We start from the raw sequence: 18,524 nt of genomic DNA, 5'->3' as shown, positions 1-18,524 counted from the left end.
ATCGTTTATAAATGATCATTTATCATTAATGATAATGTCCCATTGGGTGAGCTTCATGAGCTTAGTGAGCAGTGCTTGAAGAGAACATGGGCCAGAGAATTGGCACTGTGATTTTGTATTCCTATCTTACTGCATGGCTACCTGTGAGGAAAGCAGGATCACTGAACTTAACCTTGTGTTCAATCCTTGTTCAGTGCTTCAGTATAAATTTTCTAAAGTGCTTACTTAAATAATGGGAAAATTGACAGTGCTGGAATTTTAATTCCACATGCAGAAAGTAAAAAAAAAATGCTTCTGGCAGGGACACTTGCATTTGTTGGGGTTGTTGGGGGTGGGAGGGATGGTGAGTTGCCTGTATGATTTCCCGTTCTGCCATAGCAGGACATTTGTGAAGTTTATCCTGCAGCTTTCCAGTTTTCAGCATGTGATATTTTGTGGTGGGAAAAAAGATTCAACAATCAACAAGCCATTTCCAGGATTAAAAAGGTCAGCAAAGAGGACTTTAAAACGAAACCTGCCAAATTTGAGGAAGCATCCAGGAAGTCTAATTCTTTGTTAGTAAGGGAGCAGTTGTAATTGATTTTTCGATGCCCATTTGTTTACGGTTGACTGACGGGCCAGTCGGCCAGGCAGCATTCACGTTTTCACTGAGACCTCAATCCAGGGCGGGATGAATAATACGGGATAAAATATAATAAAAGAAGATATCTGGGGACTGATGTTTTCTGAATTCTGCTGTCAGGTGCTGGAATGTGTTGCATAGACACAGTTTACTGCACTTTATTCTTCTCGTTTAATCTGTTCAGATCTGCAGCTCCCTGAGGCAGTTCCGCAGCAGCTGTCTGCCTTCAGAGTTCACGAGAAGCGCTCACCCACGCCCTCACTTTTCTCGGTGCCCGTCCTCTTCCCGCTCGACCCACCCCATACCAGCAGCACTGAGGCTTTCTCAGCACGTGTTTCATGCCTATGTTGCACATGCCCGACGAGCGTAAGATTCTGGCCAGTGCAATAGAATGAGAGAGGGATAATATGTAAGCCATACAATGTTGAGAGCACTGCATCTATGATAATTAAGGGTACAACTTTAAGAAGATATATAAAAAAAAGATAATGGGTGGAATTTTCCCAGAATTACACTAAGTGTGGTAACAAGTGGGTAAAATGGAGGACTACCTATCACGAAAATGGCGGGTTTTCATGCCTGATCTTCCGAACCCGTCTCATTATTTTTGCATTCCCGTGAAACACGCCAGTTCCATGGCAGGCGGGCTCTCATTCGCCCGCTCGCCATCACCCCACTGTTGCATCACGCCGGCCACCATCTTTTTAAAGGCAGCCGCCAGCAAAGCACTCATCACCACCAACTCATCACCACTGCTGTCCAGGAGACATGGCCAGCAAAGACAAAAAGACTGCCCCCCCCCTCCGCTTCAATGATGGATCTCTCAAGCCACTGCTGGAAGCTGTGGAGACCTAACGGGATTTTCTCTACCCCAGCTCTGGCTGCAGGATGGGTAGCAATGTCACCAACCCGGCTTGGGAGGTAGTTGGCTGCGCGAATGCCCTGCAGAGGAGGACAGCCACCCAGTGCCACAAAAGGATGAATCATCTCCTCCGTTCCACCAGGATAAGTCACTCTTCTCATCACTCCCAACCCACACACTCACAAACCCATCACACATGCACAGGGCCCTCACTCACTGCCAGTGCAAGGGACATCACCATTCACTTTTCACACACACCATCATTGTCCTCATCCCGTCCATGAGACCACTCACCACCCACACAGGCCAGGCATGTTTATCATCTGGTCCAGCAGGCGTCCTAATACACTTTCCTTATCTCTATCCATGCAGGACAAACTGGCTCACAACAGGAGGGAAAGGTTGTAGACAGCTGGAGGGGTGCCGGAAATCAAAGTTCTGAAACAAGTCGAAACCAGAGCTATCCAGCTGGCTGGTGATGACTGGGACTGGTCCTGTGATGACAGTGAGGTCAGCGATGCTCTACCAAATGAGGATCCAGCAGTGCAGCATCCATCAGATAACCATGCTGTGAGTGATGTGTCCTCTTTCACAGGCCACTGCCATGCACTAATTACCTCCCATTGCTTTCGCAGGCACATCTGCCAATAGCTGACAGAGTCCATGACCCAGGGCCTCCAATCAATCTCCAAAAAAACCTCCGAGGGGGAATCTGAAGACACTCTCCCTGAAGTCCTGTCACAGAGCTCACCCACACCCTCCACCAGCACAGAGACACACACCTCGGTGGGACCTAGCTTTAGACTAGCCTCAGAAACACAATCTGGTGAACAATCACACTTTCTGATCCACAGCAGGCAGAGGCAGAGACTTCCCAGATGTCCAGCATTCAGAGGATTTCAGGAGGCCAAAACATTGCTGACTTCGAGTCAGAAGATGAACCTCTGGACTCTGTCAGGTCACAGTTGCTGGAGCTGCAAAGGCAAGCTCAGGAACATCAGGAACGGATGTCCACTGCACTCCTCAAATTGCAAGGCATGATGGAGGAGTCCATCCGTCTTCAGGCTGAGGTCATAGCGTTGTCATTGCAATGCACCGAGGTCAATACTGACAGGATGGCAGCTGCCATGGAGACCTTGGTCCGGGTTGTCACTCCTGCACTGCTGTGTGGGCTTAACCCGATCGGTGATGCCAAAGTTGGCCTCCAACAATGTGTACAAGAGAGGGGTACAGGGCGGTTCGATTTCACTTCAGCTATCACTTCCGCTCACGGAGTCAGCCAGGGGCCCTCAGGCACCCAGAGGGAGGAGGATCAGCAGATGCATGCTCCGGGGCCATCTATCCAGGTGGCTCTGGGAATGACCGGCCCATCCGAATCCCCCTTCCTGTGACCTCCACAGCTCCAGCTTCACAAGCCGAGGAGGGTGTCAGTGCCACACGGCAGGACCCCAAAAGCAGGCCGGGGCCCTCCAGGTCTCAGCCCTCACACCTGCCAAAGTCATCACAGATAGCACATCACAGTCAGCAGGCGGCTTCCACTTCTGCTGTGGATGTCTGGGGAGCACCAAGATGTAGCAGCAGGGTTAGGAAAGTTAGGTAAATGTAGTTACACAACCTGGACACGGGTGTTAATCACTTGCACACACTGTTCACCATTGTCAGTAAACTCCTAAGAATGTCACCCTGCCTGTGGCTCCTTGTTCTGATGAGCAGTGTTCTTGGCACTCAGATGTGAAACCTTTCTGCACAAGATAAAAGGCAGGTGTCTCAGTCCAGGGCCTCCTCCCTGTGCTCTGTGCGGCTTTCAGACCACAGTGATAGTCTGGCCTCACAATCCCCAGAAACATTACTGATTCCCACACCTCAGCGGTGCTGATCATTGCTGCCAGAATGTAGTGGACATGTGCCACATAGTTCTCACATACTCTCTGTGTGCTCTCAGCACCTTTAAGGTGGGGCTGAACCCCATCACACCAGCATGTGTGACCAATGATGCTGTGCACCAGCTTCTGAAGGGCTGAGGTGCTGAAGGCGGACACAGCATCAGATGCACCTAATGTTTCATGGCTGCGTCTCTGAGATGACCCTGATCATGGAGTGCAAGCGAGTTGCCCTTGGCCAGACAGGATCAGACATTCTCAGTGGCCATGTGAAGATCTATGGAGTGTCCTCACTGCATGTTGTCATTATCCTCCTGTGATCAAGCAACTATTAGGGCCTCCATTGCATCTCCATGACAGGAGCATTCTCACAGAGGGTATTGGCGCTGCAATTAGCCAGACTGGAGTCAAACGTTCACAACTGCAATGTAAGGATAAACGTGGACACCTCACTGCATGTCGTCATCATCCTCCACAAATCTGGCAGCCAAGAGGGCCTCCTGAGTGCGCAAGCCTCATCTAACCAGTGTGAGAGCCTCATCCCCATCATCGTCACCACCAAGGACCCCCTCACCCTCATCCCTGTTGGCATCCTCCTCATCGGAGGAGACATGCAGCTCCTCCATCTCCTCTTCAGCCAGCTCCTTTCCCCATTGCAGCCCCAGGTTGTAAAGGTCACAGCAGACGAAGACGATGTGTGACACCCTCTGTGGACTTGCAGGGCTTCACCAGATCGGTCCAGGCACTGGAGCTGCATCTTCAGCATCCTAATGGTCTGTTCCACCAAGTTACAAGCTGCTGCATGAGACTCATTATAGCGTCGTTCTGCTGCAGTTTGAGGCCGCCACAGGGGTATCATCAGCCATAGCCTCTGCGGGTAGCTTTGTCCCCAAGGAGCCATCTTGGCGGCTTCTGTGAACCCTGGAAGACTTCAGGACGTAGGTGTCATTCTCACTCTCTGGAAACCGTGTGCACACCTGCAGGATGCGTTTCTGGTGGTCGCATACCAGCTGCACATTAAGTGAGTAGAAGCCCTTGCAGTTGATGAAGTCCACCGGGTGTAGTGATGGAGACCTGAGCATAACATGAGTGTAGTCAATTGCACCCTGTACCTGTGGGAATCCCAAGATCAGGATGAAACCAATGGCCCTTGCACTCTGGCTATCCCAGTCCTGGGCGAAATGCACAAAGTTGTGTGCATGGAGAAGATGGCATCTGCGGCCTCATGGATGCATTTGTGGGTGGCGGGTTGTGAAATCCCACAGAGGTCACCTGTAGTGCCCTGAAAGGAGCCACTGGCTTAGAAATTGAGTGGCACAGTCACTTTCACAGCCACTGGCAGTGGATGCCCTCCATGATCCCTTGGCACCAAGTCCTGTAGTAAGTAGCAGATGTGAGCGACCAGGTCCCTAGACATGTGCATTTGTTGGCGACACTGGTTCTCAGTCTTCTGCAGGAATGGCAGGCGCCGTCTATAGACCCTGGGTGATGCTAGGCACTGACCAGCATGACGCGCTGTCACTCTTGGGCAGTGTGTGGGAGCCCCAGCTGCCCCTTCTTCATGAGGTTGCTGCTCCTGCCTCTGCGCAGCCAGGTGCCTTCGTCACTTTCTCCTCCGTCTTCTACGGTCTCTGTAGGCCATCAAGCACACAGCTAGGTCACCAGGATCCATGATCCTGACGTGGTCCTACTGCAGCATGAAAAAGAGAGAGACATTGTTATCATGTCTGTACTTAGCACCTTTCTCTATGTGACTGCCCCTTAATGCTCCCTGGAGAATGCTGGTCACCCCTCGGATGGCCAGAGACAGGTGCGCTGCATGGCTGCCCTGTCAACCTGTGACATGGGGGTCACTGGTCCAAACCAGGGTGCTGAGATTGCAAGGGGCTGTGAGCACCTCCAGCAGTGACTGCTACATGGCCAGTGTTGGCAAGGAGATTGTACAACGTGTGCAGTCCAACTGCTCCACGGTCCAATAAAGTGGTGATACTTGAAGTCTGTGCCGGGGAATGGGGGTCAGGGGCAGCGGGGATATTTGTGGGTAAGGTGTGGAGCACTTGGTGGCCCTTGGGTGCCTCTGCGCTGCTTGCATGGACGGGCAGACTAGGAGCCTGACCCCAATCACATCACTGTGGCTGTGCCTGATCTGTCTTAGTTGTGGAGGCATGGTCAGTTTATACAGGTGTCCCTAATGTGCGACCAACCCCCTCGCTTACTCTGCCCCCCACCTTGAATGCCTGTGCACGGGGTGCAGTGACAGGGCAACACTTGACCTGCAGCCCTCCCCACTCACAGCAGTCGCCTCTGAGGCTGGTCAGCACTTGCCCCCAGACACCATTCCCCCTTTCAGCAATTGCCTGCGGGACCAGGCATCAGGTTCCCCGCCCCTAGGTGCCCCTGAGGCCTGTAAACAAGGGGCGAACTGTGGAGAGTGCTGCTGCTCACTCACCTCAGTTCCCCCAAAGTGAAGGCCGCCAAGTGCACGTCACCTGCGTGTTGTTACGAAACACATCACTGTGCTTTCCCGCCGATGTGGACAGACAATACGGTGGGGTAGAAAGAGCCTGCGGGTTGGTCTTTTAATTATATGCTAACGTATTACAATTAGCTTCCCGCCGACAGATGGTAGGAAATGCGGCCCACCACTGGCAGGCTGAGCAGATGATCACAACCTGCCTTCATGCTGTTGTGAAGCAGGTCACGCCATATTTTCCACCCACGTCACCTATCGCACCTGCCGCCAGCTGGCTCGGAAAATTCCGCCCAATATAGCTTTAAGAAATTGTTCACCTTATTGTGTTTGATCAGGGAATGACTCTCAGCATGTAAGAATAAGGCAGGGAAATAATTCGCTTGTGGAGAGGAAGGAAATGAGGGATAGGAGTTCATCTGGAAAGTAATACTTATTGCTCGAAGTTAATATACACCATGAGTGAAAGTTCTCAGTAATTTTAAGATCAAGTCTGTGGCCCGTATTTTTATGTCTGTCCGTGTTGGATTGGAAGCAAAGGGTGGAGGAAGGAACGGCGGGTTGGGCGGGGGCAGGGTGATTTAAAAATGGTGGACACGATCGACTCCGGGATTCCTGCCCCATGTCCAGAACCAGCAGTTTTCACTGGTGTGGGATGAGGTTAGTGAGCCCACACCCTGCAATCCCGACCTGGCTGGCTCCATTGCACGGGTAGATATCTCATACGTCCCACCACCCCCTGCACACAATTTTGGCAGAGTCTGTCCAGCTTCTGGATGACTAGTGGTTCATGGCTCCTCAGAGGACTCTTGAACCATAGTCTAGATCCGGGCACCTTTTGAAAGGTAAGGTTAAAAGGTCTTACCCATCCACCCACCATGCCTCCCATGGTCCTCATGCCCCTTCCATATTCCCATGCCCCCTCACTCACTATGCACTATGTATAGAATCAATGAGCCACCTAATAATAATGGCAAGTCTTGAAATACTGAGGGAAAATAAAACACCCAATCAGAATTCTGCTTTAAAAAAAACTGCTCTTCTTACAGTCCTGTAAAAGTGTTAATCAGACAGCACCATTCATGGGAAGGGCAATAGCGTGGCCATGCCATATGTTCAACGGAAACATTAGGAGTGATCAGGTTGTGATGTCATTCAGACTGAATTGATGCACGCTTTTAAAACTTGGACTGTGCATGTCCAGTGTATATTAAATACTCTCCGCTGATGATGAGCGGAATCATCCCAGATTTCCACAAAGTGTGGTAGCGGGCGGGAGAAAAGTCATTTTACCCACCGGCAGCAATGGCGCCTCAGGAAATACGCTGTCTCACTGGCGGGTGACCTCTGGGTGGCATCGTTTCCTCACCGCTTCCTCACACAGGGCGCCATATCTAAACTGCAGCCGCGTGCACATTTCTCAATGCTTACAACCCAGGACTGCTCCAGTGAAGACATAGCCCCAAAAGCCAAGATGAGTACAACCCTCTGATTCAATGACACATCCCTCGGACATCTTCTGGATGTTTTGGAGGCCTGCTGCAATGTCCTCTTCCCACGCTCTGGCTGCAGGAGGCCTATCAGTCTCACCACTCCAGCTTGGAAGGCGGTGGCAGCGGTGGTCAGTGCCATCTAGTGCAGAAAACAAGTCAAATGATCTCACCTTGTCGCCAGGATAAGGCAACCATCTTTTCACTCTAAATTCATATACTCACAAGGCCTTCACACACTCACTGTCATCTCATGCACTACCAGCTCAGGGGACATCACCACTCACTTTCACACACACCCTCACATCTCCTCATAGCCTCATCTCCTCTGAAGACTGCCTCCTTAGCCCTTGCCATCTTAGGGCCACTTGCACAGATTAACATGTGCCCCCACACACACTCTGGGATCCCCTCCTTCCCCAGAACAGCCCTTGCCTTGCAGCCTCTCTCCTTGCCTGAGGCCACTTCTCCCCCTTCTCTAAGCAAGAACTAGCCCTGCAGCCGTTGAAAAGCACCCCTACCTTACAGCTGTTCTGGTAGGTAGAGACCTGCGTGCGAGCCCTAGAAGTGATGTGCTGCCTGCGAAGCCTGGCACTGATGATAACGAGTGCTGCCCAAAGCAAGGTAGACAAAGAAACCTTGAAGTCCCGAGCAAAGTGCAGCTCGCCAGGTGCATGTTGCTTATGTACAGTTGTGAAACATTGCACCCCGATGTGCCCAGATGACCCAGCGTGGGGGGGTGATTCCAGTGAGCAGGACTTATACTGAGATGCGAAAGTATTGAAATTATGTTCCTGACATGCTGCGATGGGAAACGAGGCCCACCACTGACGGGTGGAGTAGACAATTGCAAACTGGTTTCACAATGGCGTGAATCCGATTTATAGCAGTCTCATCATGACGCCCAATGCCAACGGGGCCAGAAAATTCTGGCCGATGTGTTTATCTGCATGAGTGACCTCCTCACTAGTGCTATTTTAAAGGGATAGGCATCTAAATTGCATTTGACTCTATTCTGCTGTGGTAAAGTTCGTAGAAGTACTGTCATTTGTGTTACAGATGGGGAGAGATGTGGGACAATTGGTTCCTTTTTTCCACCTCTCGACTGACCACAACATGGTGTATTTCTGAGGGGTGTGTTAACCCCTTGAGTGCTGTAACTTTAAAGAACAGACACATACTTTCTGGCAAGTTTAAATCAAAAGCAAGGATAAACATTTATTCCTCACAACACCTGAAAATGTACACAATAAAAACCCACACTGACACACGCACACACACAGACACACACACATACAAAAGAAAAGATTATTTCTAAAGATGTGACATGCACATAGATAACTTAAAGTTCTGAAAGTTAATATGTTTCTTCAAGATGGTGGTTGGAAGTGGTTGCAGGCCTGGAAATTTTCTTTCAGTTCACTGAAGGAAAAATTAAGGTTGGAAGTGTTTGGTGATGAATTCACAATGGTACTCCAAGCAATAGCAGGTTTCAGGCCTTTCAGTCAAAAACTGTGGTCAAGCCCCAGTAGTCAAAATTACAAGCCCAGGTACAAGAAATCACCACTTCTCAGCCTGAGACGACTTTTTGAAGGTAGGGTCTTTTCCATTTTTTATGGGCAAGATCTCTCTTCTGTTGTCCTTGTCCCAGATTGACTTGCCCTGGCACGTCCTTGGAATAATAAGATATTTTCTATCTCAAGCTAGTTTCAATCATGTGAGCACAGAATCAATACTCCAATGATCCACATAAATGGTTTGACATCATAAGCCATCGTCACACAATGGGAAATGAATGGTGGCGATTTGCACTTGCTTGCAATAAAATGGTTCCTTCACACCCTTCTTTATTAGATTTCAAGTTTTCAGACACCGAATCTAGGGCAACCATTATATGTGACCATTATATATTCTGTAAATATCCAAACACTTGTAACTGTAAATTCCACAAGTGACCATTCTGATGTCTCTTCAATGGAAGGTCCTCCACAAGAACATTTACATTTTGGTGACTTTCCAGGGGCATGTTCAGACATGAGTTATTCTGTGTCTGTATAGAAACCACAAAAGTAGTCACCTGACCATCTGGTGTCCATTTTGCCAAGGTAAAGTGTCAATGTTCCATGCTACTTTTTAAAAGTAAAGTGTTCATCTTCCTAATAGTTTTACAGTTATATGATGCAACCGTAACATTTGTTTTTGGAGGTCTTTTGGTGAATTGGTACATTCATTCATGGAGGGCAGAGGATTTGGTCACCTGTAAATAACAAGTCTGCAAGAGGTGTGGGGGGTGTAGCTGCAGTGCCTCTGGGTCTACAACATGACCAACAAGTGGAGTAGAAGCTGCAGAAGGTGGGAGAAAGAAACAAAAAGAAGACTTATATTTGCATAGTGACATTCACAACCATAGGACATGCAAAAGTGCTTTACGGCCAATGAAGTACTGTGGAAGCATAGTTACTGTTGTAATGTAGGAAACATGGCAGCAAGTTTCCACAAACAGCAATGTGATAATGACAAAATTATCTGTTTTGGTGATGTTGACTGAGGATTCAATATTAGCCAAGACACTATGGTAACTCCCTTGGTCTTATTTGAAATAGTGCCTTGGGATCTTTTATGTCCACCTGAGAGAACAGATGAGGCCTTGGTTTAATGCCTCAAAAGAAGGCACAGTTGCAGTAAAATTCTACATGACCGCATGATTCCAGGTGGGAGCGAGTGAGCAAGTTAAAATCTCCCAGTGTGCTTCCAGCACATGATTGAAGCCTTATATGTGAAGAAAGGTGATTTTGTCATGTTACCTCTGCTAGGGAGTAGCAATGGGCAAATGGATTTTCCAGGATTGTGAGATTCCTAATGGTACAGGGAACCATTAATTGTACGCATGTGGTTTTGCAGGCTTCCTATGTCAATGGGGAGAGGTACAGGAACTGTAAGGGCAACCATTCCGTCAATGTACAGTTGGTGTGCAACCATGTCCAGAGCACCATATCGGTTAATGCTCAGTATCCTGGCAGCAGCTATTATGTCTACATCCTAAGGCAGCCTGCTGTTCCCACCATCTTCAGGCCTTAAAGAAGAACCAGATGATGGCTGCTTGGAGACGTGCTACTCCCTCTACACCTGATTGATGAACCTCTCCACCATACAACCATATAAGGACAATGGATGTATAATGAAAGCCATGGAGTCACCAGAAACATTGTGGAGCAGACTATTGAAGTGCTAAAACAAAGGTTCCACTGCCAGCTCTACAATACTCGCTGTAGCAAGTTGGTGTCCCCCAGAACCTGCCATCATGAGATTGCAACCAATGCCCCTAGGCATTTGGATGCTTCCTCAGGAGGAAGAGGATGAGGAGGAGGTAGGGAGTATCATGAGTTGCAACTTAAAAGGGATGCAGATAAATTTTTAGCCTATAATTATTGTTAATGGTATTTAGAAGTAAATTATTCTTTATGTTTTTACTATGATCAGTGTATGATTTACTAATAATCAAAAATGCTAATGGAATATTAGTCTTTATTACTAGTGAGGTAGAATATAAAGGGGAGACATTTCACTACTGGAAGACAAAGTGTTGGTCATCTGGAATCCTGATTACAGTTCCAGGCATCCCATCTTAGAAAGGATGTATTTAACTTAGAAGGAGTGCATGCAGATTCACCAAAATGTCAACAGGGCTCCAGGGGTTAGATTATGAGGAGATGTTACAAAAAGTAACTTGTATTTCTGGGAATATGGCAGACTATTTGATTGAGACATTTAGGATTATGAAAGGAATTGATAGGGCAGGTAGAGAGATATGTTTGCCACAGGTGAGGAAATCTAGGACAGGGTGTCATAACCCTAAAATCAGTGTCAGGCTAATCAGAAGAACTGTTAGGAAATCTTTCTTAATGCAAAGTAGTGTGTATGGAACTTTCTCTCACAAGAGTAGTGAATACTAGCTCAATTAATATTTTTAAATCTGAGATCGATAAAGTTTTGCTAGACAAAGGTTTAAAAGTATATGGAGTTAAGGTAGGTTGATGGATCTCATTGAATGGTAGAACAGGTTTGAGAGGCTGAATGGTCTGCTCCCCTGCCTTTGTACTATATCTAAATTAAATTCTAAAGTACTTTTAAAGTATTAAAGTAATAATAGTAGCTCAAAATATACCTATAATACCTCTGTACTGCCGAAGTATAAGTGTAATTTTAAAATAATGAACAGAGGAATGTCTTGTGTTTAGCTAATAACATCAATGGTAAATCCTAAGCTTATAAATTTAAACATTTCTTTTTTCTGTCACCAGTACTTTCTGGGTTTTTTTTTTGCCAGATTTCAGAATTAAAGTAATAATAGTAGCTCAAAATATACCTATAATACCTCTGTACAGCCAAAGTATAAGTGTAATTTTAAAATAATGAACAGAGGAATGTCTTGTGTTTAGCTAATAACATCAATGGTAAATCCTAAGCTTATAAATTTAAACATTTCTTTTTTCTGTCACCAGTACTTTCTGGGTTTTTTTTTGCCAGATTTCAGAACCAGCTAACCTGATTAGATTTTCAGTATATTAATCAGTCAGGTTGTGAGTAATGATAGAGAGCTCCACAAAATGGTATGGTACAGTGAACTGCACAACACACATCAAAGTTCAACCATTGCACCTTCTAAGGTGACTGTTGCACTGATTTATTCTATAAATCATGAGGAATACTGAAAGCTCTGAAGGCTATTGTTATATGCTTTTCTTTTACATAATATCCCTGGGATTTGAAGCTTAATAGCACCATGTGACGAGTTAGACAGTTTGAAATAAGTATCGTCTTCTTTGATTTTTTTATTTGGAGTTATCAATGACGCTGTTGCAGAATTTTAAACCTAGTAAAGGATTCCCCAAGGTATTTTTCGGGGTATGTTTGAAGATTGTCTGTTTTATAATGACAGGAGTATGCACCATGTAATGCACATTGAGCTTAAGCTGTGCTTAATGTGGCTGTCTCTTTAAGGTCACAAAGTCTAATTGTTGTAAATAAACACAACCTGGGGTCAAATGGAGACTAATTACTGCTGCTGAAGGAAGTTTGCAGGTGGCAGCTGCTTGTAAATCTTAGGGTCCAGGTCAAAAGAAGACAGCAAGAAATGACTTGGAGCAGGAATAAGCTTGCTCAGCCATTCATGGCTGTTCTGTAACTCAATTTCATTTATGTGCCTTTGTTCTATATCCCTTGATACCCTTTGATATAAAAGAAATCAACCAATCTGAGCCTTGAAAATTTAAATTGACCCAGCATCCACAGCCTTTTGGGGGAGAGGTTTTCTCCACATTGTATGGAAAAAAAGCATGTCTTGATCTTACTGCAAACACTTGGAGGTGTTTTATTTTAGATGATAAAAATGAAAGTTACATCAACAATCTACACTTGAGCCTAATCCTGCCCTTACCTAATCTCCACCAAAGTAGAATTCAATAAATGGTAATCAGGGCAATTTTCCCCAATTTAACCAAAGGGCGTTGAAACCCATTGCAGTTCTTACAGCTCTGAGTTCAACCAACTCAACACATGAGGGACTGGACCCGAAAACTTCCTAAGATTTTTTTGGGGGCGTGGGTTTGTATCCCACCACTGCCACCATGTTTTACATAGTCTACATGTAATTGAAGATAGGCAATATAGTTTTGCTAAAACTATTTATTTACTCTGCTCACCAACACCTTCTCAAGGGCAATTAGGGATGGGCAATAGATGCTAGCCGAGCCAGCGACACCCACATCCCTTAAATGAATAAAAAAACACTATGTACAAGACATCATAATAAGCACATGGTATTCATGACACAGAACGCTGTGTGCCTAGATCTGTTGGAGCCTCTCAGTCATCTGGCTACTGATGTTACAGTTACATCATTGTTTAGTTTTAACAAAACTACACTGCCTACTTCCAGTCGCCTGTAGACTAAGTAAAATCTCTTCAAAACAGTACTGATACTGCAGTGCCTGAAAGTAAATCTGCCATAGGCATAGGGGAATCTTGAATTGGTGGAGCAAGTTCTGTGCCCGCTGCCTACTGGGCTGTAATTCTGTGACTTTTGCATGAATAACATCACTTGGCATATTATGTTCAAGAGTGTTTGTGCCCATTTTGTCTTTTAACTTTATTTAAAGCACAGTTTAATGAAAAAATTGTTTGCAACACTTTGACATCTTCTCCATATTTTGAAAATGTTTAACATTTCACTGGTAAATTTGGAACCCCAATTTTATTTTAGATGTGCCTCAAAATATTTCATTTCTGAAGCAAGTGACCAAGCACCAGGACATATCAGCCAACCTTGGCATGCCTGGCTGATCAAAGACAATTGCCTCAGCTGACTCAAAGTTGGCATGCAGCCAGTTGTGGAGCTTTTCCATCTGTAGCACAGGCACCTGCAGCTAAGTTGGAACATACATTTGCAATGGGTATTAGTTAGTAAGGTCACCACTGCCTTCAACTGTTATGTCTGTGGCTCACTCAGCTAATACGATGGTACTAGTTATGTACTGTTCATATATATGGAATAAATGATTGAAAGATTGGTCAGCACTTTTATATCCTTTCCTACTGGAATATGTTGCCACACTGCTGTACTTCCCAAATAGAAGAGGTAATTGATGGCTGCTAAATGCCCAATGTGAAACCTATCCTGAATGCCAGTAAATTGCTATGTTGTGTTAACAGTTGTTTGAAGGTAAGAGTATGATAAAGCTTTCAACTGTAATTTCCTGCTTGAATATGTTCCCTACTGAAGGATGGATATGTATGAAATGCAGTGGCAGAACTGTATGGGTGTGGGGGCTTGGTGGGGATCAGTAGTAAAATGTAACAGGTTGAAGGACACCAGTTTGCTGCATGCAATCTTGGTTCATTTAGCTGGTACATGGTACCATTTGTTAGTTGCACCCTGACAGGTTTCATAAAACATGCCATCCTACATTCCTATATAGTTCCTACATTCTGCAGATAATGCACACCGTTTTGAGCCTGGTGGCTACCTCCTGCCAGGCATGGCACATTAGCCTCTTGGAAGGAGGAAAGGCTCATTGTCAAACAGAGCAAATCCTCCTTACATTGGCATCAAGCAACAGCATTTCCACTTTGTAACAGGAAATTGCAGACTGCATCATTCCACCACTTGCCCAGGCCCAATTTTCTCCCTTAAAGTTGGATTTTCTTTCTCTCCACCTCACTGTAAAAATCATTGTAGAATGATTTCACCATTGTGCTAAGCTCATTATTGCTGCTTATTAGTCTCATTGTCCCTGAAAAAATAATTTTATAATTTTGTAATTCCAATTTTTTCCGTAATGATAAAAAATTATTTTTAAAGGTTTTTCATATTTTGGACTCTATCTTAATCACATGTGTAGCCCCTAAACATTTATTTTGCAATTCATCAGAAGTGCAAAATTCAGTGTATTTTGCCTCCTGTTTTGCTGTCCGTGAGAATGCTTCCTTCTGATTGGCTGCTAACCCTGCTTGATGACATCACTGTTGCTGGAACCCTGAAGATGCTGTTGACTTGGCAACAATTTCAAACTAATTTTTGGAAAGGGGAAATCATGAATAGAGATGGCTAGATCGTTGTGCGCAGTTTCCTTGGAGGTTAGTAGCTAGCGCCATTGCTTCATTGCTGATCTCAAAATTTGGACCACGGACACTTGCAGAGTACTTTTAATTGAAGGACAAACTAAATCGGGCTGACTGTCAAACTGATGGCTTTGCAGCTGGTAATGTTGCATTCGATTATTCTGCTGTAGAGTTTTTATGTCCGTGCTGTCAACATGCATAACATTGTCAGTTTTTAAAAGAAGGCATCTCCAATGCTTTGGGTATAAAAAAAATCTACAGATTTTATAAGACACAATAGCATTAATAAATGAAAAATTAGAAGCATTACAAGTAATGCATCATGGCCTGGACACTTGATTCTCTGACCCTGACTTCCTTTGAATGGAGTCTTGTTAATTTAACTCAAATCTAATCCTTCATCTCGCTCACAGGCCCCGTCTTCTACTTTGCTGTGTCTGCATCTCAGGGCTGAATTTTACAGGAGGCGGGGAAGATGGGGGTGGGGGTGGGGGGGCCGGAGAGGAGGGGTGGCGAACTGCTTGACCCCTGGAAGGATAGTGGGCCGGAAGCTGACATACCCAGAAGAAGCCAGCCCTGCAGCCATAACGCACTGCCGGGTAAGCTAAAGTGGTTGAGAGTGTGACTTCCACCCATCATTGGGAGGTTGTCCTGACTGCGGGAGCTGCCAGCCAATCTGATTGGCCGGCAGTTCCAGCAGTCCCAGCAGCATCAGAGCTCAGTAGGGGGTGCTGCCAAGACTGCAAGAAGGAGCATGAAGAAGGTGGATGGGTGCACCCGAAAGGTAAGTCCCGGAGTTTTAGGGCAGGAGGGATCCTGGAGCCACGGGTGGGGTGAAGTGGGGGCTGGGGGCTGGGTTTTGGAGGGCAGATGGCACAGAAGAAAGTGGAGTATGATATATTTGCGGTACACAAAGGGCACCCCCGAATCAAGTACCCCCATTCCCACCTTTTTTGCATACAGACCATAAAAAAATGGCCTGCCCATTCCCACCCACCTGCTGCATTAGCTGAATTTTAGCATGGGCAGTGTATTATCAGGGTCAATAGGCTTGTTAACAAGCCTAATAGACCTATAAATATTTATTTACATATGGCGGGCAGGCTGCCGATTTCAGCACCCACTTGCCTAGTGTATTATGGGTGTCAGATCAGGGGTGGGCAGGAAGGTGGTGAGCTAGCCACACGATCTATTTTAAGTGCCCCACCCCCACACAGAAAACATAACTGGCAGGGGCACTTAAAATCCAGCCCTCTGTCTCTCTTTGTTTTTCTCCCTCTATCTCTCTACCACTCAGCATCTGTCTCTTGTTCTTGTCTCTCTCTCTCAGATTTTTCTCTCTGTTTTTGTCGTTTTCTCTCTCGTTGTAACTATCTTTCATTTTATCACTTCCACTTTCTATCTCTTTCTCCTTGTCTCTTGTTCACTCATGCTCTCTGAGGACTCCCTTCTCTTGCCTTATTTCTGTCTTTCTAAATACAAAAATAACCTTATTGCAGGAGGCTAGAAGCATAGGGATTGATTGCTGAAAATTGTACGAGTGATGATTTATTATAATGGACAAAGTTTTGAAATTTATGTTCTTTATTTCTGAAGAATTTAATTGGATTGCAAAAATTGTTGTGATTTAAATAATTAAGTTGACCATAGTCTTTGTACCATTGAGATGCCAACTTTCTTGTCACTGATGCTTCCATATAGCTTATGGCCAGCCACTTAGATTTTCTGAATACAGTTAGTGTCAAAGCTCCTGTGAAATAACTGAGCATCAATGTAAGAATTTAAGTGGCTGGTACAGAATCTGGAAGTTGTTTGGTAGTACAGAACTTGAGTATTGCTGAAAAAAGAAACTTTTTTGTCAAAGCTTTTCATTTTGCACTCATCAGGACAATTTGCAAGAATACCAAATGCAAACGGAACAACAATTTATGCTATATGAGAAGAGAGTACTGATTGGTTGGCAAGTGGACTCTGATTGGTAGAGGCATTGCCATGGAGAATGCAGCAGTTGGTGGTAAATGATAGTCAACTGCCAAGCATTGTTTGAAATTTAAACCAGGCAGCTTGGCTCTGATTGGTCAAGACATTGCCCTGAGGAATGGACCAGCAATTGCCTGTTACTTATTTTATTTCGCTGAAACAGGCACAATGTGGATACATGTCCTTTCTGTCTGATCAGAGTCCACTTGTCAACCAATTAGCACTCTCTTCTCATCAGTATAAATTGTTGTTCCCTTTATATTTGGTATCCTTGTGAATTATCCTAACGAATGCAAGACAAAAAGCTTCAACAAAAAAAGTCTATTTTTTAAACAATACTCAAATCTAGATGTTGTTTCTTATAATGTTTACACCTTCTGTCATAGAAAACTTGACTGGTTTAAATGTTGCAATGAAAAGTGAGATAAGCTGAGTTAGGTGATTTCACCAGCGGTGCTACAAATAATCTCAAGCTAGGATGCGCAAGGTTTTCACTCTTGATTGCTATCCAGTGACCATTCTTAGAAAGTGCACCTGTATTGATGTTGGATGAGAACAGGTTCAGGATTGTCATGATGCACTCCCATGGTCAGATGGCCTATGACTACTCCATCTGGGTTTGCACCTAGGAATCATTCAGGTGAGAAGGAAACTGGGGATGAATGGAAGCAAAATGAGAGATAGGTGTCCAGAATGCAGCAAATTAAGTGCCTCAGTAGACATAACACAATGGACAACTGATTTTCTGTTCAGCGAGCTTACACACTAACTGAACAAATACAAGAATTAAGTAGAAATTTACACTTTATCGCTGTCAGGTTCATTCATTCTCTGTTTCTTTCTTTTCAGCTTCATTTGATAATGGCTCCTAGCTGACACTTCCTTTGGCAGCTTGCTGTGACAGAGAAGACCTTCAATACCACTGGGATGAATCTGTGGGATATAGATATGAAACTGTGGAGAATCATGCAGTGAATTAATGTAGTCATTCTGCAGCAGAGGAACTCCAGTTTAAGCTGAATTGCTAAACCTCATGATTATTTACTTAATCAGCTTTCAGGCTAAAGAAGAAAAACAAAATTTTCTTTTATAGTTTTGTAAATTAAGTATGAAAGTTAAGTCAAGTGTTAATGGTGATTGGATGGTGCTACAATTTGCTATATTTCTCTGTTTCACTCTACACCTACTGATACTGATGGTTTGTTGTAACACTAGAAAATAGCAGGGAATTCATTATTAATATTGCAACATCAGGAAATGTAAGTCCTCCTGACATGTATGGGCTGCTTTAGATCGGCTCCAGGGTTCCTATTAACGTACAATGTTATGCGAGCTATTTGTGTTACCTTCACATCTTTAACTTTTTATTATATAAAATGATTACCAATGAAAAGAATCCCTGAAATGAAAAACCTTGCACACTAATATCATTTTAAAATAAAATCGTATTTGCAACAGCATTTCACTATGCCAGTAATTGGCCCCCTAAGATGAAACCAAATAAAAATGAGTTCAAGCTCAACCGTAAGAATATGGTTAGCTGAAAAACAATTATTCCTGATGTGGATGTAAAAGGTGAAATTCTAGTTTAGAGATAAAG

The 18,524-nt window shown here is 44.9% G+C and overlaps 1 protein-coding gene across 1 annotated transcript in view; it reads left to right on the top strand.

The window, feature by feature from the left end:
* The window catches only part of samd10b (sterile alpha motif domain containing 10b), a 123,596-nt gene extending 105,774 nt beyond the window's left edge, over positions 1-17,822 (top strand). Inside the window, exon 5 of the mRNA XM_041205399.1 lies at positions 17,774-17,822. Coding sequence (XP_041061333.1) covers positions 17,774-17,796 — 23 coding nt within the window. The 3' untranslated portion in view covers positions 17,797-17,822. The remainder of the gene's footprint in view (positions 1-17,773) is intronic.
* Positions 17,823-18,524: the final 702 nt, after the last annotated feature.

Source organism: Carcharodon carcharias, chromosome 14 (assembly GCF_017639515.1).
Source record: "Carcharodon carcharias isolate sCarCar2 chromosome 14, sCarCar2.pri, whole genome shotgun sequence".
In the NCBI taxonomy this organism is placed as follows: Eukaryota; Metazoa; Chordata; class Chondrichthyes; order Lamniformes; family Lamnidae; genus Carcharodon; species Carcharodon carcharias.
The sequence above is the reverse complement of the archived record's forward strand: the minus strand, read 5'-3'. Positions and strand labels throughout refer to the sequence as shown.